The sequence below is a fragment of the Macaca mulatta genome, chromosome 10, assembly GCF_049350105.2.
Source record: "Macaca mulatta isolate MMU2019108-1 chromosome 10, T2T-MMU8v2.0, whole genome shotgun sequence".
Classification (NCBI taxonomy): Eukaryota; Metazoa; Chordata; class Mammalia; order Primates; family Cercopithecidae; genus Macaca; species Macaca mulatta.
The window spans coordinates 79874444-79898367 of NC_133415.1; the positions used below are offsets into that span (position 1 = coordinate 79874444).

Genomic DNA, 23924 nt, shown 5'->3' on the forward strand with positions numbered 1-23924 from the left:
TGGGCAGGGGTAGGAGCAGCGCAGCCCTCCTCAGACCCAGACGCCCCCAGAATCCGTCTTCCTCAAGATACCTTCAGGTACTGCTGGATCATGGCGAGCTTCAGGCGCTTGGTGGCCTCTGGGTCATCAGGGTCATTCCTGATGCGGTTACGCACCTCCTCTCGGGTGAACACCCCCACGCTATTTTGACTTTCAGCATTGACTGGTTTATCGTGCCGGAAGAACTCCTGGGTCAAGTTATAGACCTGCCAGAGAGACCCCATGAGAGAGACTGAAAACACCTCATCACACCTCCATCTCAAACAGAAGGCTCCCAACTCAAACCCACCAGTTCCCAGGTGTCCCCTGGATGCACTGAGCCCCTGGTCTCTGTCCCTTAGGGATCTGATGTTGCACTCAATGCTGCATCAGGACTGCACCAACAGCCAAGGCCCTGGGCAGCCACCTCCTCGCCTATGGCCTGTTGGGGAGGTGAGATGGGCCCTGGAGGCTTTCTTGCCGGGCCCTCGCTTAGGACGATGTGAAACATTTGGTGCCCATACAGTCTGTGGGAAAGAAGCCACCCCTCATGGACTCTGCATGGGCCTCCATGGGCTCTACCTCCCACTGGAGGATGGGCATTTGCACACATTTACCTGTTCCAAGAGCCATACATGTACTTTCCCTGCCACCCCTGCCCAAGTGTGTCTGCTTTGCCCGCTCCCAAGAGGGCAGTCTGGAGCTGTGGCCTGGCCAGCAGAAGGGCCCCTGAAGTCTGGAGACACCTCCCTGGGCCTGTGCAGGTCCGTACAAAGTACCCCCTTTGCTTCAGGCCTCAACCATGAGTAAGGAAGCTGATGCAGTGGGGAAGACAGGAACACAAAAGCCAGGGTCTCAGGAGGCCCCAGTGTGCCAAGGAAGGAAGATGCATTTCACAGGCACATTTCAGCAAGAACTCCAGCCCACACCTCATCAACAGGTAACGATGATCAGTCGCTTGGAAAGGGGTCTGACTGCCCGCCCACCCCCGTACCTGCCTCATCTACAGCCCCCACTAAGCACCAGGCAGAACTCTCTGAAGGAAGTAAGGCAGTCCAGGGGCAGTCCTGGGATCCCCAGAAGCAACATTTACTCAACATTTACTGAACTCTGCACAGGACACAGCTTGTGATGTGGGCGAAACAGTCCCTGCCCCTATCCTCACTCCAGCTGGGGAGACAGTCCACCATTGGGCTGCCGTGATATGAAAGAACCCGGGGCTGTGAGGTCAACACAGACAACCATGGGCAGCTGGGAGACAGCCAGGGTGGAGCAGGAGGGGGAAGAAAAGCATTTCAGGCAGAGGGAACAGCAACCTCAAAGATGGAGAAGCAGTCAGGAATCCTGAAGGAGTGTGGTTTTGCTGGAGGGGGCAGGAAGGAGAGAGGATCTGAGAGCCGACTTTAGAAAGGCAGGCAGGGTCCAGGGCATAAAGGACTGAGAGTCATTCCAAGAACTCTGGACTTGATCCAAGGCCCTGGCATCGCTGGAGGGCTGAGCAAAAAGGCAGCAGGATCACATGCCCACAGCTGTCATTCCCAGGACACCAGCTAATGGAGGCTCCTTGGCCGGGCCTCTGTGGCTGAGCTGATGAATGGTTTGTTTCCCTTCCTAAAGTGAGTGTGGTCAGCACACATGTCTGGGAATGGTGTCTGCCCTGTCCCCCAGCCCTGGGGCCACAGGGTGAAGGAAGATGGCAAAGCGCAGTGATGTCCACCACCCTCCACCACCACCATCTCACTCAAGGGGAAGGCCTCCACCTGAGACACAGACATGAATTAAACTTATCTCTGGAGACTAAATTATAAAGAAGAAAGTGAGGGAAATTGTTTTGTCTTGCCTCCCTGCAATCAGGAGATGCTGAGTGGTTAGCCTTAGCTGGAGTCCTCAGCAAATTCTTCACCCAGGACCACTGCCAAGGGTCAGGGTTTCAATTTGCCTCCTCCTCCCTGGGTTTTTCCCTTGGGCAATAAGCAACATGGTAGCCAGTCCTTAGCTTATGTTAACTAGAGGCCAAAACGCCCAGCTGAGGAGTAACAAATTTAGTCCATCGACATGACTCTTTGTATCAGCCACCAACTACAACAGCCTTCACTGCACATTGGTGTGCCATATGGCACAGTCTCCTCTCCTGGATTATCTGACACCTTCCCAATGTGACCCAAGGAAAATGGGACACGTCTGTGTCAGCTAATAATACTCACCCCAATTCTCATTAAGCATTTATCATTGGATCTCATTCAATCCTCATAATACTATGAGGTAGGTACCACCATGCCCATTTTACAGAAGAGGAAAGTAAGGCTCAGAGAGGTTCAATAACCTGCTCAAGATTCCACAGCTAATAAATGGTAGAACTGGTATTTGATCAAGGCAGTCTTACTCCAGAAACTAAGCTCTAGATGATACTATTGCACAAACTCATTTATTTGCTAATAAATAAAATACATTCAAATGAGTGGCTCTTCAGAGTCATCATCTTTGGGGGGCTGCATATTTATTATGAAGCCACATTGAGGCAAGGCTTCACGTGCTTAGAGCACACCTCCTCAGAATGGCCTCTAGGATTGGTTAAAAGCCACACAAAGAAATCTTGACATCATCATCATGCCTTATCCTTTTGACTCAAAACATCACCACCTAGATGATAATCTACCATATCCACCCCATATTCACAATGCACACTCTTGACTTTCAAAAATCAAACCCACCTGCAGAATTTGATGATGATCTACTTTTAAACACATTTGAAAAAACAAACCATGGGCCCTGAAAGTCATTTTCAAAAGGCATCCATGTTTGAATCACTCACAATAACCTGGGAATCAGGCTGGGGCTGATTTCCAGCAGACCGGAGAGGTCTACTTTGAAGAATACTAGTTCTTATCTGACCCATTAACAATTCAGTCTCTTGGCACATGAGTGAGAATGCACAATACAATGGACTGCACACAACGTACCTTGTTGGTGCACACACACAAGACACCGAGTGTGCCTGTCCTCCATAGAGCAGGGACCACCCCAAAGCAAGGGTCATGTCTCCTTTCTCATGCCCAAGAGATTAGAAAATGCACAATAGGCTGGGCGCGGTGGCTCCCGCTTGTAAATCCCAGCACTTTGGGAGGCCGATCACCTGAGGTCAGGAGTTTGAGACCAGCCTGACCAACACGGAGAAACCCCGTTTCTACTAAACATACAAAATTAGCTGGGCATGGTGGTGCATGCCTGTAATCCCAGCTACTCAGAGGCTGAGGCAGGAGAACCACTTGAACCTGAGAGGCGGAGGTTGTGGTGAGCCGAGATCGTGCCATTGCACTCCAGTCTGGACAACGAGAGCAAAACGCCATCTCAAAAAAAAGAAAGAAAAGAAAGAAAGAAGGAAAAGAAACAAAGAAGGAAAGAAAGAAAGAAAAGAAAATGCACAATAGGTGTTTGCTGGCCAAATTACTGACCTGGAGTGAAGGATCATTACACCATAAATGACAAGCTATCAGATGACAGGGCCTACACATTACTTTGCTTGTTCAGTGCAGTTCACACAGCTAAAGAATACTAACAATATTAATAATTTTTTTTAAATCTGAATAAAACAAGGATGTGTGCCATTGCCACTTCTATCCAACACTTTACTGAGATACTAACCCGTGCAGTAAGGCAAGAAAAAAATAAAACTGTCTACAGCTGTGCTATCCAACACAGCAGCTACTAGACACCTGTAGCAATTTAAAATTAAGAAATTAGGCCGGGTACAGTGGCTCACATCTGTAATCCCAGCACTTTGGGAGGCCAAGGGGGCAGATCATGAAGTCAGGAGTTCGAGACCAACCTGAACAACATGGTGAAACTCTGTCTCTACTAAAAATACAAAGATTAGCTGGGCGTGGTGTTGCATGCCTGTAATCCCAGCTACTCAGGAGGCTGAGGCAGGAGAATCGCTTGAACTAGAGAGGTAGAGGTTGCAGTGAGCTGAGATTGTGCCACTGCACTCCAGCCTGGGCGACAGAGCGAGACTCCATCTCAAAAATAAACAACAACAAAAAAATTAAATATTCAGTTCCTCGGTTTTACTTGCGTCATTTCAAGTGCTCAAGAGCCAAATGTGGCTAGTGACTGCCATACTGCATAGGGCAGGTCTAAAACATCACCGTCACTGTGGAAAGTTCTATTGGATAAATACTGGTCTAAGGACCAGAAAGGAAAAAAAGACAAAATTCTCATTTTTTGTGTAGAGTTCTATACATAAATTCCAAAATATTATTAGAATATAAATTAATATAATTAACATAATAGATATATTATTAGAATTAAAAATAATTTAGCAATGTAACAAATCAATATATAAAAATCAATTATATTTCTATATATCAGAAACAATTAGAAAATAAAGTTTTTAAAAATTACTATTTATGGCCAGGTGTGGTGGCTCACACCTGTAATCCCAGCACTTTGGGAGGCCAAGGCAGGCAGATCACGAGGTCAGGAGTTCAAAACCAGTCTGGCCAACACAGTGAAACCCTGTCTCTACTAAAAATACAAAAATTAGCCAGGCGTGGCGGCGCACGCCTGTAATCCCAGCTACTTACTCGGGAGGCAGAGGCAGGAGAATTGCTTGAACCCAGAAGGCAGAGGTTGCAGTAAGCTGAGATCACACCACTGCACTCCAGCCTGGGCGACAGAGCGAAACTCCGTCCCAAAAAGAAAAAAATCTACTACTTATAAGAGTATCCAAAAACAACAACAGCAACAACCATCAACACGACCCCCACATACCTAGTAATAAATCTAACAAAAAATGTTTAAGGACTTTGTAAAGGAATATTTAATCACACGTATCAATAATCTCTTGGCTAGTACTTTCCCACTCAATATCTTCATTTACCCTCACATTATCCTGGTTTTCCAAATGCAGGGCCCAGGGAGTGTGCAGAGACATGCAGACCTCCCAGGTCTCCCCATGCCCTCATGCCCAGCTACTCTGCTCACACCTCACCTCGTTGTATAAATCGCTGAATTCCTCAACCACGTCCTTGGGGATCCTGCGGCCGTGGTTGGTAAGGTAGCAGGCCACGCCATTCTTGGAATAGAGGCTGATGCGGCCCACGCTGCGTTCCCCATCGGTTGTCTCTTCCAGGAGGCCGCTGGCTTCTGCTAGATGATAGATAGGGTTCCCATGGGAGCCATGGATCCAGGTGGCTCCCAGCTCAAAGGTGGCGTGTCCTGAGGGTGACAACAACAGGCCCTTAGAGGCTTAGGGACTTCTCCAGAGAAGGCCAGCACGGCTTCCCCCTCCTTCCTCCAAGAGGGTCTTTCCAGCCCTACAACAGGGCAGGAAAGAGATTGAACTCCCACTGCTGGCAAACAACAAAGGTCCTCAGTGAAAAGTTCCCACCGAAAAACACCTTATAGCTAACATAACTGCCACCTTGGATGACTCTGTGATTTGTCCCAGAGTCGCCTTACTGGACCAGTTAGAAGGCTCTTCTTTTTCAGTCCCACCTTTTTCTCAGGTAATACCAGATACCAGACCCCACTTCCTCACTGGTGCCTCCTCACCTGGGAGCAGCACTGTGGGCACCTGAGGGTCCCCACCTGGGCTTTTTTCAATTCTTCAACATCCCCAGTGGCTCCAAGATCTAAAGCACTTCCCAGACAGAAAATGGTCCCCTCCAAATTCAACATGGGGCAGGAGAGAAGGCCAAACATCCCAGTTGGCAAGATTCACCCATAAAGCAATCTAAAGCACACTTCCAGGGAAAGTGAAGCCCTCTACATCCTTTGGCGCAGTACAAAAAACCCTGAGAGCCGGACTGGGGCAGGGGACATCTCCTGGGTCCAAGTTGGGATGACCTGGGAACGAGGTCCACCACCCCACTCCCAGCCAAGGTACCATATACTCTGAGGCAAGTTGCCTCTGTGCCTGGGCCGCAGTTTCTTCTTCTGATGCTGCAGAAACTGTCTCCTCCCATTCATCTCCATCCCTACCTAGCTCCCAGGGAAGTTGAAACGATGACAGGAAAATAGAAATGTTGGGGGGTGTGTTTTGTTTTGTTTTTGCAGGCCTGCTTCAAGATATATGTGGTACATTTTTTGCCAAGATAGTCACAATGATTCCTCCTATCTTTGTACACACACCGCTTTTGCAACGTGACTTTGCCATTCCTCCCATGAGAAGGCGGAGTCTGTTTCCCTGCCAGACACTGTTGTGTGTGCCAGGGGAAAAGGGACAACTTTGGTTATGCCTTGCAGGAAATGCTGTAGGGGAAGACACTTAATGTGATCAAAGTTCCTAAAAGAGGCCGAGGCAGGCGGATCACCTGAGGTCAGGAGTTCAAGACCAGCCTGGCCAACATGGTGAAACGCCCATCTGTACTAAAAATACAAAAATTAGCCAGGTACGGTGGCACACACCTGTAATCCCAGCTACTCAGGAGGCTGAGGCTGGAGAATCTCCTGAACCCCGGAGGCGGAGGTTGCAGTGAACCAAGATCATGCCACGGCACTCCAGCCTGGGTGACACAGCAAGACTGTCTCAAAAAAAAAAAAAAAAAAAATCCTCTAGAGGACCAGTGTAGCCACACATTCCAGGCCATGTGTGGTCTCACTGGGTCATTTTCATGGTTCCTACCCACCCAACCCCTCGTTGGTCAGATCTCACCACCCCCCACCCCCCGGTTGGGAAGCCCTGACCGGGGGATTTCGGGCAATTTCCCCACTCTCTGAGACCCCTGGCAAAGTCTGCCCACCCCTAAGGCAAGTCTCTTACCTGGCTGCTTTCTCCAGGGTCCTCACTGCTCTGCAACCTGGACAGATCCACTTCCCAGATAATCCCAAGACCTGCCCATCACACACATGGAGACCCAAAATCCCCTTTCACCTCTGCTAACCCAGGATCCTACTGCTGCAGGGCTAGCTCTCAGTCATGATAGACTAACTCACAATCAAAAGTTAACGACTACTAGGGCCTTGCAGAACAATTTCACTTCTGCAAGTGAAATAGAAACTGGCCCACTCAGTACCAAGAGAGCGTGGATGTCCACTCCCTCCTAAACACTGTGAACGCTACGTCAGAATATAGCCAGCATTCTCCACAAGTGAAAGTCAGGGCCCTACCATGCCCACTTCAGAGGGCTGCCACGAGGAGCAAAGGAAGCTTCTGGAAAACGCCCAGGCAGGATGCACGATGGAACATTTATCCCAGAAGCTAAAATAATGAGACTTCAGGCAGAGCCGGGAATTAGGAGACTAAAGGTGACCTGGGGAGGTGGCTTGGCTAGACTGGGTGGCACTTACCAAGTTTCACACTCTGCACACGGCCTCCGATGTGGCTGGAAGCCTCAAGCACAGTGACATCCGTGAAGCCCTGCTCGAGAAGTGCTTTGGCTGCAGCCAGGCCAGCCAAGCCGGCGCCGATCACCACCACACGAGGCTGTCCCCTTCTCCGTAGGCCACGACTGAGAGGGTCATCCGCACTGTCGCCACTAGATTCACAACTTTGCATACCGTCCGCACTCACCTTCTAGGAACCTGCAGGAGGAGGTAGCACAGCTTACTGGCTCTGCCTTCACTTCCCACCTGCCCCAAGGGACACTCAGGGCTCCCATCACACTCTGCCCTCTGTTGCGGGTGGGGGAACCTGGAGTCCTCTCCCTCCCTCTCTGAGGACCTGGACAAGAAGAGCCACCTCCAAAGGGGCAGGGAGGGAGGGAAGAATAAATAAGAGAAGGTGGCAGGAAGGGAGGAAAAAAGGAAGAAAGGGAAGGAAGGAGAATGTAAGGGAGGGATGCATTTTGGGTCCCCACCAGCAGGCAGGAGACCTAGGAGCCCATCTTAAGCCCCTGAAATTCTCAATCCCACCCCCAAACTTGTTAGGCACTGCTTCTTCCCTGACCACAGGCCCCAAAGTAGAGATGAGAGGCGGCCAGTGAGGAGATGACCAAGAAGGCTACAGTCAGGAGAGACTGGGGCTTGGGGCTGCTGATTCTGGACCAGCTCAGCATGGCATAGCTGCTGTGGTCCACCTGGTGCCAATACCAGGATGCTCACACAGACCCCAGGATACTTGTCTGGACCCAAAGATACTCACACAGATGCCCCAGGATACACAGACCCCAGGATACTTGCCTGGACCCCAGGATACTTGACTGGACCCCAGGATACTTGCCTGGACCCGAAGATACTTGCATGGACCCCAAGATATTCACACAAACCTCAGGATACTCACACAGACCCCAGGATACATGTACACACAACCCTGGACCCTCTGTTCTCCCTCCTTTGCCTGGCTTTTCCCTGGCACTCTCTCTTTCCCTTGCCCCTTCTCTTGTCTCTGGCTTTCTGTTGGTCTTTCACAGCCTCAATGAAGTGGCAATTTGGTGGGCAGGACATAGTCCCGCCCTCCCCCAAGAAAGTGCCACGAGGCCTGCATCCAACAAGCCTGCTATTCCGGGTAGGTTGTTTTCCCAGCCACCCAGTCCCTCAGCCACCACAAAGCAGCAAGGAGCCCAGGAAACAGTGGACCAAGAGGACCCATGGCACCAGAGGCCAGACATGAAATTGACAGTTACACTAAACCAGTTTGCTCAGAGACGCCAGATTAGGGGAGCTGATGGCTGGGAAACCAAGGGGGTCCCCAAATCTGGCCCCAGGGCTAGGAGAGGCTGTGTTTCTCTTCCTAGAATGACCCGGAGGGTTTGGAGGTATCTGGGGGCCACCCTGAGGAACAACTCAACTCAGATGCTGTCCCTGTTCCTTCCCTGATTCAAGCAATTTCGATTCCAGCTGTCTTTGCTGAGGTTTAAGTGGCAGCAGTTGCAGAATCTAATAGTATCCAGGATCTAACAGGGAACAAATGTGGGTGGAAGGTGGCTGCCGGACAGCAAACAAGGGGCACTGTCACCCGTACCTAATAAAGCTGTGCATAACTGTTCCCATGACATAGCAATCCCACTCTAAAGCATACACCCAACAGAAAGGGGGCAGATTCCACCAAAGACGCATGTTAAAGAGTGTGCACAGCAGCTACATTCATAACAGCCTGAAAATAAAAACACCCCACAAGTCTATCAGCAGGAGGACAGATACATATCCGGTGCTGTAAGTAGCATATCCATACCACGCACTACTCTTCAGCAATAAACAGAACCCAACTACTGATACTCCCAACCACACAGATGCACCTCAACCACACACTGAGCAAAAGAAGCCAGACACAAAAAGGCACAGACTATGACCTCATTCCCACGAAGCTCAGGAAGAGGCAAACCCAATCTGTGAAGCCAGAGGTCAGAAGAGAGGTTAGGAGGCAGGGAGATGACTGAAGGGGGCAGGAGGGGACTTTCTTACGTAGAGGGAATAAGTATCTTAATCTGAAGAGTGGGTACCCAGTGCACATATGAAGATTCGCTGAGTTACACATTTGAGATATGTGTAATTCACTGTATATATCTACATACACCTCACTAACAAGATAGTCATTCCTGCCTTCCAATCAATCCGTCAAAGGCTGCCACACTGACTTTCTTCTCTATGCATTTCAGGGTCTGACCACTGAGGTTTCCATCCTGCTTTGAACCGCAGCGTCCTTAACATGACTTAAGTGACATGGGTGAGCAAAGGAGGCTTTTTTCGAAATACGCTCAGGCTGAGAAGCTGCTCTTTGTGCCTCCCCCCCGCCGCCCCCGCCCATTCCACCTACCCTTGCAATACCTAGGCCTGGACTGGAATCCTCCCTCCACCCCCCTCCCCGCCCACCCTCCAGCCCCTAAAAGTCCTCCGAGCTCCCCTGAGACCCAGGCCCGCCAACTCTGTGCAGAATCGGTTCCCAAAAAGGCCGGTAGGTGGCGCCCGAGACCCGGAGCCCCATCCGGGCAGCCTCCAGTTCCGAGGCAAGGGCTCCCGCTCCCCTTCCCAGACAGCGGGTGTCGCGCTTTCGCTGGGGATGAGGCCACGCCGGGAGCAGGGCCGCTCCGGCGCTTTCCTCCTCGCCGCCTCTGTCCTCTTGACTCCCGTCCCTCTCCTCCCTCACCCCAGAGATGCTATGTCCTGCCTCCCTCCCAGGAGGACAGGCATCAGGGCTGGCTCCAGTCCTCCCCCACCCTACCCCAGGTTCTCCTTCCTGCAGACTAAATTTAGAGGTAAGGATGTGGCCGCCTGCATGGGGCGGGCGGGGAGGGTCAGCGGTGATGCTGCCGGATGTCTGCCAGCCGGGCCGGGACGCTGCGTCAGGTCGGTAAACACGCGGCGTGCTCCGGAGGGGCCGCGCCAGCTGCGAGGGGGACGCCGCCACCCTGCGCACCCTGGACTGACGTGGCGCCGCAACCCGCCCGGCGGCACTGCCCCAGGCAACCCCCCACACAGTCTCCTATCCACTACGGAAAGGCATGGCGGCAGTGGCTCTCACGCCTTACTGGTGGAACCCCTTAAAAAGCTGCTATGGAGGTCAGGGTGTAGCAGGTATTAAACTGCGGGTCCCCCTCACCCCAGGCTCCCTGGAGCACCACCTCTGAAAACCAGGGGACCAGATAAGCTCCAGCCTTGGGAAGCCAGGATAGGCGAACAGCGCTTGGTGCCAGCAGGGCCGTCCTAGCCAGCTACCTGCCTTCCCAGCTCCCAGAGCCTTGCATGGGCCGCTTGTCCTCACCGCTCTGTTGTGGCCGTCAAATAAGACCCTCCATGGATGTCACAAGACTGTCAACATTTTCAAGGGCCTCGTGCATAAAAATAATTTGTCAAGTGCGGAAGCTACACCGTGAGCAGACTGTCTTTGGAACAAGCTGTGGAATGGACAATGTGAATGCAGGCAGCCTCCAAGATCAGCACAGAAAGAACCCCCAGCTCCCTGCACCTGGTCTCAGAGACTTTGAACTCAAACAGACATCGCACATGGAATGCCACGCAAGTAAGCAGGGGCCATGTGAGTCCCCTGTATCCTGACCCTCAGAGCTAATCCCACAGTCCTGTCCCTCCTCAGGCCCTGTCCTAGATAAGCCTGTCAACCCCCAGTGCCTCCAGGAAGCCAGAGGAGCCCCCTACACAGCCCACAGAGGGCAGAGAAATGAGTCTGTCCTGTGGCCCTAATACCATCCCATGGAGCCAGCACACCCTGGACAGCAGCGTCCTTAACATCACTTAATCATCCCATGGAGCCAGGATACCCTGGGGTCCAACCGAAAGGGAGAGAGAGAACATAGCCAGGACGCCTACTGTGTGCTAAACGCCTGGTGGGGAGTGGGGGCAGTAAGGGGCAACTTGTTTTCTGTTGGTTTGTGTCATCGTTTCCTTTCCCTTTTGGGGTTTGTTTTGTTTTAATGTATGAGAAACTGCCTTATTGAGGAAGGACAATCGCTTAAATGGTCCTCGGTGCCTGCCCTGTCCTTCTCTCGCCTTGGGGAAAGAAAGAAAGAAATAACATCCACTCCTTGATCTGTATGCACTGGAGAAACAGAACACCCTGTACTTTTTGAGCAGATAAAGGAGAGAAGAAAAAAGTGCTGGCTCAGCCAGGCAGGGAAGAGGAGGAGGGCGGGCAACAGACACTTGCCTTCTTGCTCCTGCTTCCATGGCAAAGGGGGGGGTGTAAGCCTCTTGCCCAGTGCCTGCACCCACGCCTTGAGTTAATTCTTCATGTCCCCATGCAGGCAATGCCTGGGAGCATCAAGAAATCAGGCCAGCCAGGGCACGAGTGCACCCCCTGGTCCCCTGGCAATTTCATCCAAGATGCCGTGCAGCCAGTTCTCCAGCCTGCAGGACTCCGCCTCCCCCAGCTGTCCAGAGCCGCCACCACCCTGACTGAAGTGTCCCAAGAAGCCACATTGGACACAGGAAAGTAGCAGGATATGGAGAGAGGAAAAGAGGGAAGAAAAGCCCCGTCCTGTGGCAGGGTTGCCAAAGACGGATGAATAAAGACTCAGAGGTCAGGTGACCAGAGTGGGCATGAGCCACCAAACTTTGTGTGAACTGCCACTTCTTCATCCGATCCCTGGAACATCCTCCCCAATTTCATTTTGACACCCTCAGAAATTTACACTCTAGTTGCAGTGAGCTGAGATCGCATCACTGTGCTCCAGCCTGGGCAACAGAGTGAGACCCTGTCTCAGAAAAAAAAAAGTAAAGAAATTTACATTCCAGCAAGTACCTCCTAATGGCCAAATACTAGAGACACGTGTTAGTCCTGGTCTCCAACGTTTGACCCTGCCAAGCCCCCCTTGGAAGTGGCCAGAACTAAACTGGGGGCACCACCCAACTCCTGGCACTTTCCTCACTGAGGTCAAATCACAGGACCACCAAGCAGTCCCTAGGCTCAAATCTGGAGTCACCCTTAGTGGGAGACCCTCATCATTTGTCGGGTCAAGCCATGGCAACCCCACAGCCTGAATCATTGTCACGTCCACCCTAGCTGCCCCAGGAGCACCTCCCACCCCCCTCCTCTATCTGAGCCTCACCTATGCAGGTCTCAATCTCCCAGCCCCACTCTCCAAGGATAAGCACAGCTGGGCATCTCGTTGACCAGGGAATATAATTTAGCAATTCACTGAGTACCTACTATGTAGCAGGCCTGGGGAAGATCTCTGCATGTCAGCCTTGCCCTCTTGACCCAGCTGGCCTTTCTAGCTTCAGTTCTCACTCACAACTCCCCCTCCGAAACATACACACAGACCCCCAACTTCACCAAAAGCCGGGAGCCTCCCCAGCCCAGCCCAGCCCACCTGAAGGCCTGCAGGAAACAGCCTCCCTCATACACGTCAGAGAAGCTGGTTCTGGGTTCTCTTAACATATGCACACCCTTGTGTGATTTCAGGGCTGGGTGCTGCTTGAACCACCAGCAAGGCCTGCTCCATTACTGTTTCCTGAAGCAACAGACACCCTTGAAATGTGAGTCCCTCATACTGGTTCTGCACTGTCACCTGCCCCCGAGCCTACCCCAAAGCACAGGCATCTCACCCCAGGAAATTCTGTTGTCTATTATCTCAAGAATGAGGTTGGAGCCCCACAGCCACAAAGCAGGGCTGAGGTCCCAGGCTAGACTGGTGAGCCCCTGCCCAAGGTGAGCACAGCCAAGCCCTGTGAGTGAACCACAGTGGACTCAATCACCCAGCTGGGTGTGCGGTGCCCTTTCTTTAACATTGAAGCCCACCTCAGCATCACCCAAAAATCAGTACATCCCGCCTCTCTCCAAGAGTGGTTACTGAAACAAAACAGTGCCAGGAGAGGCCAGCCTCCCGTACCCCACACCCTTCCAAGACACCCCTCACAAGACATAAAAATCTGGCCAGGTGTGGTCAGAGCCATTACAGGTGGCTCATGCCTGTAATCCTGGCACTTTGGGAGGCCAAAGTGGGAGGATCACTTGAGCCCAGGAGTTAAGAGACCAGCCTGGACAACATAGTGAGACCTAGTTTCTACTAAAAATTAAAAATCGCAAACATATTCAGACTATCGGAAACATAAACAAAAAAAAAATTTAAAAATTAGCTAGTTGTGGTGAAATGCGTCTGTAGTCCCAGCTACACAGGAGACCAAGGACGAAGGATGGCTTGAGCCTGGAAGTTTGAGGTTGCAATGAGCTATGATAGCGCCATGGCACTCTAGTCTGGGCAACAGAGCAAGACCCTGTCTCTAAAATAAACTAAAATAAAGCTTTACTTTTAAAAAGAGAGAGAGAGAACCAGGCATGGTGGCTCACGCCTATAATCCCAGTACTTTGGGAGGCCGAGGCAGGTGGATCACTTGAAGTCAGGAGTTTGAGACCAGCCTGGCCAACATGGTGAAACCCTGTCTCTACTAAAAATACAAAAATTAGCCGGGTGTGGTGGTGCGTGCCTGTAATCCCAGCTACTCGGGAGGCTGAGGCAGGAGAATCACTTGAACCCGGGAGGTAGAGAGTGCAGTGAGTCAAGATCACACCACTGCACTCCAGCCTGGGTGACAGAGTGAGACTCCCTCTCAAAAAAAAAAAAAAGAGAGAGAGAGAGAGAGAGAGAGAAAAACTCCTACCCATCTCTGGCCCCCTCTGAACACAGGCTATTCCCAAGTGTGCCTGAGCCCTACCTTTTTCTCAAGGTCACCCCAGGATGAATTTCCTAATCCATTTCCCAGAGAAGAGTGAGGCTCCCAGGAAGTTAGCCCACCTGGCTCACTTTGCCTGGCTCCCCTTGGAACCCAGGACTCCACCAGCTGAAGTGCCCCAGAATATACCCAGCCCTTCCACCAGCAGCCTCCTCCCTCCTTCAACCCCACATCTGCTCATGAGACCTGTCCAGGACTGTGGTGCCCTGGGCAGCAGGGGACAGCTCACTTGCCCCCTTCCCAACCAGCCTTGGGGACTTTAAACCTCTCTTCCCAATGGAGACTTCTAGTCCCTAAGGGCAGCCCCACCTCAGTTTCCCCATGCCTCCCGCCCCCGCCCTGCTCTTTCTCAGGTTTCTAACAGGAGGAAAGGGAGTGGGAGGGAAGCTGGGGAGCTGCTCCAGGGGCACATCTTTGGACTGCCTGGAAGTCTGGGGAGGGATTTGGATTCTTGAGGCCCCCCAGACAATGCAATTATTCTTCAAATGTAAAAACGCCCAGAAATCCCAGACCAGCTGCTTTGCACAAAGGCCCAGACAAAGGGGCTCTGTGTCTGCGGTGAGGCTCCTCCCACCCCTCAACCGGGGAGGGGCTGGGCCCCAACTCCTCCCAGCCAGACCCTCCCCAGCCTCCTCACTCAGGCCAGTCAGGAAGTAAAAGGACTGCTGGGCCAGGCTGGGCCGCCACGGAGGGAGAAGGGGGTGGCAGGTGTGGGGAACAGAGCAGGGGCAGCCCATGAGTCCAGGAAACACAAGGGGAGGGAGAGAACACTGGCCCAGGAGCCCGGAGACCTGGGTTCAGGCCCCAGCTCAATCTCTACCTTGCCAGGTGACCCCTGGGCCAGTGTCTTCCCTTCTCCAGGCCCCATTTGGCCAACACCTCTGAACTCACTCCAAGGATGCACCCTCTGTACCCCACCACTGCACACTTGTCTCAGCCCTATCTGATATCTGAAGGCTTCCTTTGGTCTTCAAGCTTTCCCATCTGTAAAATGGGGATAGGTACAGCTACTTTGTAGGACGATTAAATTAGCACAGGTAAAAGGTGTGGCCACTGTGAGGGTCATCTCAGAGCGGGTGGGAGAGGGAGAAAGATCCCCAAAGAGACCAGTACAGAAGTCACCTTTCCTAGGGCCCAGAGCTCTGTCTCACTTATAGAAGAGCCCCAATCTTCATCTGAGCTTAGAACCCAGCCTTCACCTTGGCCCCAACCCTAATATCAGGCTGGACCTTGACACTGACATCATGCAGGCACCCCACATCTGTATCTGGCTAACCCCAACCCAATACTGACTCGGCCTGAGCCTCTCAATCCTGACTCAGTCTGACCATCCTCCCCACTGCTGAGGGGAAGGGGGCATCAGAGGTGGCGGCCATTAGCCAGTTCCAAGCTCACGAAAGGGAAAAGCTGTGGGAGCCTCTTTCAGCAGAGCCCCCGCCCCCAGCAATGTCCCCTGGCCCTCACAGGCCAAAACCACGGAAGGGCTCCATCATCCTGCCTGGCACCCAGACTTCTCTCCAAGCACATTGTCATTGCTACCCACATTTCTTCCCTAAAATCATAAAGTCCCTAAAAGCACAACTTTAAAAAGGCTTTGTAAGCCAATTTCAGATGAGAAGAAGGAGCCAGGGGCCCTTGGCAGGCATGTGTTGCAAGGAGAGGCAGCCATTGGCTCAGTGCATGGAGGGACAGAGCCAAAGACACGGCCCCCACAGGCACTGGGAGGCAAAAGCAGGAGGGCCCCCCGGGAGAGGTGAGCATTTTGGGGCGTCTCTGTGTCCCTTGGTGTCCTGCACACCACCGAGGTTCATTGTTTCAGGACCCTTTTGCCTGGGAGGCATAAGGTGATTTTATAGCTCCCTGTAGGGGCAGACCCAGGAGACTACTCAACTAGAAACCTAATTGGGGGTGGAGGAGGGGAAGAAAGCTCAGAAAGAAGCCAGAGAGGCTGGGGGGTGGCTACATTGGCTCACACCTGCAATCCCAGCACTTTGGGAGGCCAAGGCAAGAGGATTGCTTCAGTCTAGAAAGTCAAGGCTACAGTGAACCATGATCACACCACTGCACTCCAGCTTGGGAGACAGAGCAAGACTTTGTCTCAAAAAACAGAAGCCAGACAAAGGGCAGGGTCTTTCTGATGGGCAGAAAGCTCACTGAGGGCCCTGATGACAGTGTCAGTCAGAGAGAGACACAGGTACAGATGGGCCAGAACAGAGGCTGGTACTGCAATTCCTTCCCCAGGCCACATCCCTGCAGCTTTATCCCAATCCCCACCCTATAGGTCCCACCTTCAGCAAAAATTAGCCACTTGATCACACTCTGACAATAGATTAGGTCAGGCCCTGGGCACAATTGCTCTGAACACCTCTGAACCTTTCAAGCTCTGGGCCAGCCCCACCAACTCAGTTTCCACTTTCAGTCTCCTCACACCCCACACCCTGCTTCCCATCTTTGTGTATGTCTATCTGCAGACGTCCCTGGCTTGCCAGATAGATAGTCATCACTCAGCAGACAGAACCCACATTCTTCCAATCAGATTCCAGATCTTCCAGAGGTAGGCAAGCTCCATGCCCTCTCAGCAACCAGAGATCTGCTGGGAGGATATGCCACTCCAGGATGCTACTAGAGAAGATGAATTGCCCAGGCAGCAGCCTCTGCCACTAACCAGTGTGGCCTTGGGAGAGTCTGTTAGCACTTGAACCTCATTTTCCCCATTTGTCTAATAGGGAAAATCACCCCTACCCTGAGAGAGGCCAGCCCTGACTCCCGAACCTATTCACCAGCCTCCTGTAACCCCAGCAAAGTCTACTGCAGCTTCCTTTAGTGGCTCTCAAGATAAGACCCCATGGTCTGGATTCCCTCCCTGTAAGCAAGACCTAACACCCCAACTCTGAATTCCCCTGCAGGAAGTCATCAACCACACAGGTGTAAGAAAGACCAGGCCCAGCATGGCGGCTCATGCCTATAATTCCAGTGCTTTAGGAAGCTGAGGCAGGAGGATTGCTTGAGGTCAGGAAGTTGAGACCAGCCTGGGCAACACAGCAAGACCCTGTCTCTACAAAAATAAAAATTTAAAAGTTAGCTAGGGCTGGGGACAGTGGTTCACGCCTGTAATCCCAGCATTTTGGGAGGCCGAGGCAGGTGAATCACGAGGTCAGGAGTTCGAGACCAGCCTGGCCAACAGGGTGAAACACCGTCTCTACTAAAAATACAAAAATTAGCCAGAAGGGGTGACATGCACCTGTTAATCCCAGCTACTTAGGAGGCTGAGGCAGGAGAATCGCTTGAACCTGGGAGGCAGAGGTTACAGTGAGCCAAGATCACCCCGCTGCACTCCAGCCTGGGCGACAGAGCGAGACTCCATGTCAAAAAAAAAAAAAACTTAGCTAGGGCATGGTGATGCACAACTGGAGTCCCAGCTACTCCAAAGGCTGAGGTGGGAGGATCACCCGAGCCCAGGTGTGTAAGGCTGCAATGAGCTATGATCATGCCACTCTACTCCACTATGGGCGACCTTGTCTCTAAATAAAAAAAAAGACCACAGAACCGGTCACTGCCCTGGCGAATACGCTGGTGCAAGGCTGCCCTTGATAACAGCAGACGAGGCCACTGGCAGGAGAGGGTCAATAGGTGATGGTGCTCACAGCTGCTCGCTTCCTTAGAAAAAAAGTCTCCTAACACAGCTGAAACCCAGAGAGGGAATACTAGCCTCAAGACCAAGGTATCAGCCTTGTTTTGAGGTACCCAAGTCACCACAGCCCTTGGGGAACCCCAGGAAGAGACACTTCTCTTACACACACACACAAATCATGAAAGCGTATTTCCTTATGTTTCATTTGATGACCCAACTTAATAAACAGGCCTATCCTTTGGGAACACCTTATAGTACCACAGTTTTCACACAGGTCCTGGGGTGTGATACTGGCTTTTGAATACCAGTCATTTGAATCCCCACCACTTATTAGATGAGTGATCTGAGCCTCAGTTTCCTCATCAGTAAAATGGGGATAAAGTGTGCCTGCCCCACAGGGGTGTGTGACAATGCATGCAGAGGGCTTATCCCAGAGCCAGGTGTGTAGCAGCAACAGTCCTTATGTTTTCCTACAGGCCCCAGTCTGCACACTAGTGGTAGTCACTGCAGGGAAGATTGGGCCGGGTAAGAGGCAGGGGTGGGGATGAAGGAAGCCCAGCCAGTAGAAAGATCACAGATCCCCCTGCAGAATGATTCCAGAGCAGAGCCACCAGGCCTCAGAGAGAGCCACCATACCCCACAGAGATACACTTATGGACTAACAATGGGAAGAACAGGATAGAAGGGTCGCCCCGCTATCCTACTTGGTAGGGGTGCTTGGAGCTCCTAGGCTAGGGCTGTGAGGCTGCAGGTGCAACAACAGGACAATCTGTGTGGCCACCAGCCTCTAAGATGCCCCTCAGTGATCCCCGCCTCCTGGGATTCATGCCTTGGTGTAGTTCTCTCCCAAGCTGACCATTGCAGCCAATAGGATATGGCAGAAATGATGGAATGTTACTTCTGAAACTAGACATAAAAGACACTGTGGCTTCCACCTTGCTCCCTGGGGCAGCTTACTCTGGGAGAAGCCAGTCACCATGTGGGAAGGACACTCAGGCAACCCTGGGGCAGCCCACAGGGCACGGAACTGAGCCCTCCCATAAACAGCCAAACCGTCCTGCCACGCATGTGAGCTCACTGTCTCAGAAGCAAATCCTCCTGCCCCTTCAGATGTCTGCAGCGCTGGCTGACACCGTGACTGCAACCTCATGAGAGAGCCCGAGCCAGAACCACCCAACTAAACTGCTACCAAATTCCCGACCTACACAAACTGTGAGCGTAATAAATGTTTACTGCCATTTTAAGCTACCGGTTTTGGGGTCACTGGTTAGCCGACAATAGATAACTAAGAGTCAGCGTCTCTCTCCCCACAGAGACTCCCCAAAGTGGATCAGGTAAACACTCCCCCAACCAATCCCACTCAGGGCCTCAGACCCCGCTGTTCTGAAATGCAGAGCTAGGATGAAGTGGGCAGGTAGCCTGCTCCAGGTCCTACAGCTTACAAGGCCCAAGAGACAGGAACGTCTTCCAGCCAGTACATTAGACTCACCTGGAGATTTTTACAAATAACCCCTACCTATACCAGGTCATCTAAATTAGACTCTCTGGGGTGGGGCCCAACCATGGACTTTTTTTTTTCTTTAAGGACCTACATGATGCTAATGTACAGCCAAGGCTCAGGTTCCAATCGCAGCCTCCTGGCCAGCCCAGAGCCACTGGGGTCTGACAGTGCAGGAGAGGAGGAGGCAGAGAGAGCCACAAGGCCAGGCAGTGCCCAAGCTCTCCACCCTGGCCTTAGGCTTGGGTCTCCCTCCACCCCGCTGCTGCCCAGCTCCCAAAGCCCCCTGCTCTCCAGGCATACAAAGCACCTCAGGCCACACAGATGTCCTTGCCCAACCTTGTTCACACACCGCCACACATAGTCGCATCTTCCCCGTCTTTCTCTCTGCATCTCAACACCCTCTTCAGGTCCAACCTCTGTGCTGGGACTGCTCCCCTAGAGGACGGGAGCCAGGAAGCAGGGATGGGGTCTAGCTCTGAGTGATCTTGGAAAGACTGTTTCCTCATCCACAAAATGGGAATGACCATCACATCTGTTCTGCTCTCTGCTGGGTCCCAGGCTCCTCATCAGAAGCCCTTAGAGAGACCTATATTTGTATGTTTTGTCTCCCACAAGATGCACCCTTGCCTGGCCCTGCATCAGCCCCTGGAGATTCCGCAGCAGTGGATTAAAGAGACAGGGCCCTGCCCTGAGGCTCACAGCCAGTGAACTCAAAGGTACAGAAATAAGGATCATGATGAATTCAAGAGACGATGGGAAGGAAGACCTAATGGAGGGTGGAAGAGGAGGCGGAAATTCCCAGGAGAGAGAAGTGAGCTCCACGCAGGGAAACTGCACATGCAGAGGCTCAGAGGCACTGCTAACAGGATCATCTCTCAACATGTGATTCCAAAGCTGTCCCTTTTCGCTCTCTCCCAGAACTCACCTGGACCGGCTTGGAATCCCCTGGTCCCACGCTATGCACTCTCCTGAGCTTCCTCCATAACTTTGGCAGCCGCCTCACCCCGCCCTGGGAGTTGGGAGTCGGAAGTGGGGAGTGGGGAAGCCTTCCAGCGTCAGGTGGGGAGAACACACCTCCCGCCTCCGCTCAGGGCCTGTCCCAGCCCCACCCGTGCCGCCCTGCGCTTCCTGGGCAAGTCAGCCATGCAGGTTGGCTCCCTGAGGCGCCCTGGGGAAGGGCAGGACGCACACCTGCCAGGAGGCACACGACCTGCCACCCAAGGCACCAGGAAGGGGGCGGGGCAGGCACAGGCGCTGGAGACACACAGGCCCTGCAACCCGGTGGCCGCCGCGAATGGGAGTCTGGATGGGCACCGGGCAGGTGGGGGGCACATTTCCAGCCTAGGGTGGGGCCAGTGCTAAGGAGACTGGAGAAAAGCACAGACACGGTTCGTGAGTGAGGCCTAAGGCAGGGAGGGGAGTAGCAGGGGACAGATTTTTCATTCATTCAAAAAGCTTTCTGGAGGGCTACCTGTGCCAGGCACTGTCTGAGGCACTGGGGATACTGCAACACCCAGATGCCCCCCTTAAGGATCTGTCAGGTCAGGGAAAAGCAGGGCGGAGAGACCGGAAACTGTTTGCACAGGGGCGTCAGGGAAAGCCTCCTGCCAAGGCAACGCTGCAGCAGAGGTGCAGTGCTGTGTCAACCTCCTGGGGACTTGCTGAATGGCAGGATGTGGGGTGAGGGCAAGGGCCACATCAGCATGACCTGGGTGAGCAGGCATGACACCACTGGGACAAACCCAGACCAGTTCTAACTGTGTCAACTGGTCATCATCTTTGCCCTTCACAACAAGCTGGTGGGGTCAGAAAAATGACAGAAGCCAAATACCTCAGTGCAGGACTGCAGTGGGGAGGTCAGCCCAGGGGTCTGATTACTAAGCCCAGTTCTCTCCTCCTGGCTAACAGCAGGGTTGGGAGAGTTTCTCCAAGCCGCCTGCTATTGCAGGGCCAAGCACACCCCGAAACACAGCCCCCTGCATCAGGCATCACCTGCAGGCACGGCCCCGATGTGAGTCAGTGTCCCCAGCACCACCCGGCACAGAGATCCGCCCATTCTGTAGCCTGGACACTTGACGCCTAGGAGGTGTGAGCTGGCAGCTGAGGGGGTGGCTTCCCGGTGGGGCTTCTCCCCTATCCCTGCCAGGAGCCGCAGCATCACAATTCTGGGGTGAAGGAGAACAGCCCAGTCAGCACTTTCCGCTGACTCTTTCAAAACCACTCACAAGAACTGAGGCCTGTGAGCTCAGCCCGGGCGCAGTTCCCCCTCAGCGGCCCCTCGTGACTCTGCACAAAGCCCAACTGTGCTTCAGCTCCAGCCCTGGGGAGGGGGTGGGGTCTCCGGCAAGCCCATCCTGTCTCCTGAGCCACAAGGTCCCACTCCGCCCAGCCTGGGACCTGTGCTTTCTGCCCACAAAGAGACACGACAGCCCCAGTGTCAGAGCTGTCTGAGCTGTGCTGGATCCGGGCAGCCTTCCTCCCAGAAGGTGGGGAAGGGTCTTCCTCCACTGTAAACCCTTTTCCAGCACAAATACCTCTCTTACGGTGTCCACGCAACATAATTTATCATAGAGCAAAGGTGGCATACATAATCCCAAAACGAAAAAAGGAAAATATCCAAAGAAAAATCTAGTCACCAGATGAACCTCACAGCAAACCTCTATTTTGCCCCTCTTGTGCCAGGCCCTTTGCTGGGCACTTTCCATTCATTGCATCTTTTAATAATCATAAACTCCCTGCTGCCCATTTTACAGATGAGGAAACGGGCCCCAAGAGGTTCAGAGGCATGACAGAGGCCACCTGGACGGAGCGAGGGGCAGGGTGGGGCAACACTGCTCAACCCTTGCTCTGACCTCAGGCCCCCCCACTCAGCCTCCCCAGGGGTGCTGCAGGCCTGAGGACTGCCCTGGCTTGGCAATTCTCCCATCTTACTCCTCCCCACATACTGATATGCACACATTGTGCCAGGCACTTGGGGCTGGCAGGAGTCATCTCAAGGCCTGACAGCTCACTCCAGCTTCACTGCCAAAGCCTGGGGCTGCCACAGCTACCTGCTTTCTGGCCTGGGCACTTAGTGGGGTCCCTGCAGGTCATCCTGGTCTCCCTGCCCCATGCAGCTGGATTAGGCTTGCCAGGCACTAAACTAGCCAGGCCCCAGTCCTTCACCCTCGATCTCCTCCTCCATAAACAGGGCCAGGGACAAGTTCTAATTGCTTTGGCCAGCACAAAAGAAAATTCAAAAAGCAAGTAACTCATAACTGCCTCTAGACGGTCCTCGATCACTGGCCCAAGACTTTCCCCTCCTGGTGACTTCAGGGCACATTAACTGTGCTCTCCTAACAAGTCCACAGGACTAACCAATAAAGCACTTTCCATAGAATTCAACCATGAAGCCCAGTCCCCCACCCAAGTGAGAGCTGGAACCAGGTCTCAAAAGCCACTGAGGTTCATTTCAAAATGCACACATGGGCCATGCACCCATGATTTAATCCATAAAACCCCTACGGAGTTGAGACGCTGAGTTTGGACATAAACATATTCTTTAGGCCCTTTTGTGGAGTTCAAAGACAGAATAACTCACTAGCTTTTGAAGCATCAAGAAAGGTCTGTTCTTAAAATCCTGTCATCATTGTTATCACTCTATTTTTAGCTGAATAGGTCTGAGATACAGAGTGCAGTGCCAAGCGTTTTGTGTGGAATATCTCAATCCTCACATCAATACCCCCATACTACAGAGGAGGCAACTGAGATTCAGAGAGGTTTCACAGCCTGCCATGAGCCTGCCTCTGAACTTTACTTAGTAATATATTAAGCCTCAGGCCTTGCTCTTTTTAAAATCTAATGAAGAAGCAGCTGGGTGCAGTGGCTCATGCCTGTAATCTCAGCACTTTGGAAGGCCGAAGTGGGCGGATCACTTGAAGTCAGGAGTTTGAGACCAGCCTGGCCAACATGGTGAAACCCCGTCTCTACTAAAAATACAAAAATTAGCCGGGTATGGTGGCGGGTACCTGTAATCCTAGCTACTCGGGAGGCTAAGGCAGGAGAATGGCTTGAACCCAGGAGGTGGAGGTTGCAGTGAGCCAAGATCATGCCATTGCACTCCAGCCTGGGCAACAAGAGTAAAACTTTGTCTCAAAAAAAAAAAAGAAAAAAGAAAAAATCTAATGAAGAAGTCAAGTTCATTGTCTTTCCTTGAGTTACTTTTTAAACTCCGAACCTTTTCAGATTAACTCTCCAGGTTTTGCATTGCGTATGATTTTTTTTATTATTATTTTCCAAAATAAGAGAGAGAAAAAGGTCCCTGTGTGTTTAACATTTAAAGGCATCATTTAAAAATATTTCCTAAGAATATATGCCCCTTGGTGGTCCTGGGTGTCTCCTGCTTGAGTCATCCTGAAATCCAGCCAACTCAGCCTGCAAGGAGTATCACCACCACCTGCCACAATCAGAGGTGCGGTGGCTGAGTTGGGCTGTCCCGGAGGTCTGGTTATGGGTGGGGAGCAGCTGAAGGTATGAGGACAGGCTCTGAGAGAGCCATGGGGTTGAGGAAAGGGCATCAAGCCAGATGTCCCAGAACCTGAGTGAGACCCATCATGCCTCACTCAGGCCCCATGAGGCTGTATGGGGAAGACAGGACCCATGTATCTGCCAGGGCCTGGCACAGAGTTGGCAGGGGTGGCTAGATTCTTTGTTCTGTTTTCTAATAAATTG

The 23924-nt window shown here is 52.5% G+C and overlaps 1 protein-coding gene across 3 annotated transcripts in view; it reads right to left on the bottom strand.

Annotated features, from left to right (window-relative positions):
* Positions 1-23924, bottom strand: part of SMOX (spermine oxidase) — a 39711-nt gene that overhangs the window by 5404 nt on the left and 10383 nt on the right. For 2 of the 3 annotated variants that reach the window (XM_015149453.3, XM_015149451.3), the window contains exons 2-4: positions 7309-7542; positions 5009-5235; positions 72-245 (exon numbers count right to left, since the gene is read on the bottom strand). In XM_015149453.3, the coding sequence (XP_015004939.1) occupies positions 72-245; positions 5009-5235; positions 7309-7516 (609 nt within the window). In that variant the 5' untranslated portion in view covers positions 7517-7542. Of the gene's footprint in view, positions 1-71; positions 246-5008; positions 5236-7308; positions 7543-20139; positions 20159-23924 lie in introns of those variants that run through there. The other variant, XM_077951268.1, reaches the window with a different exon arrangement.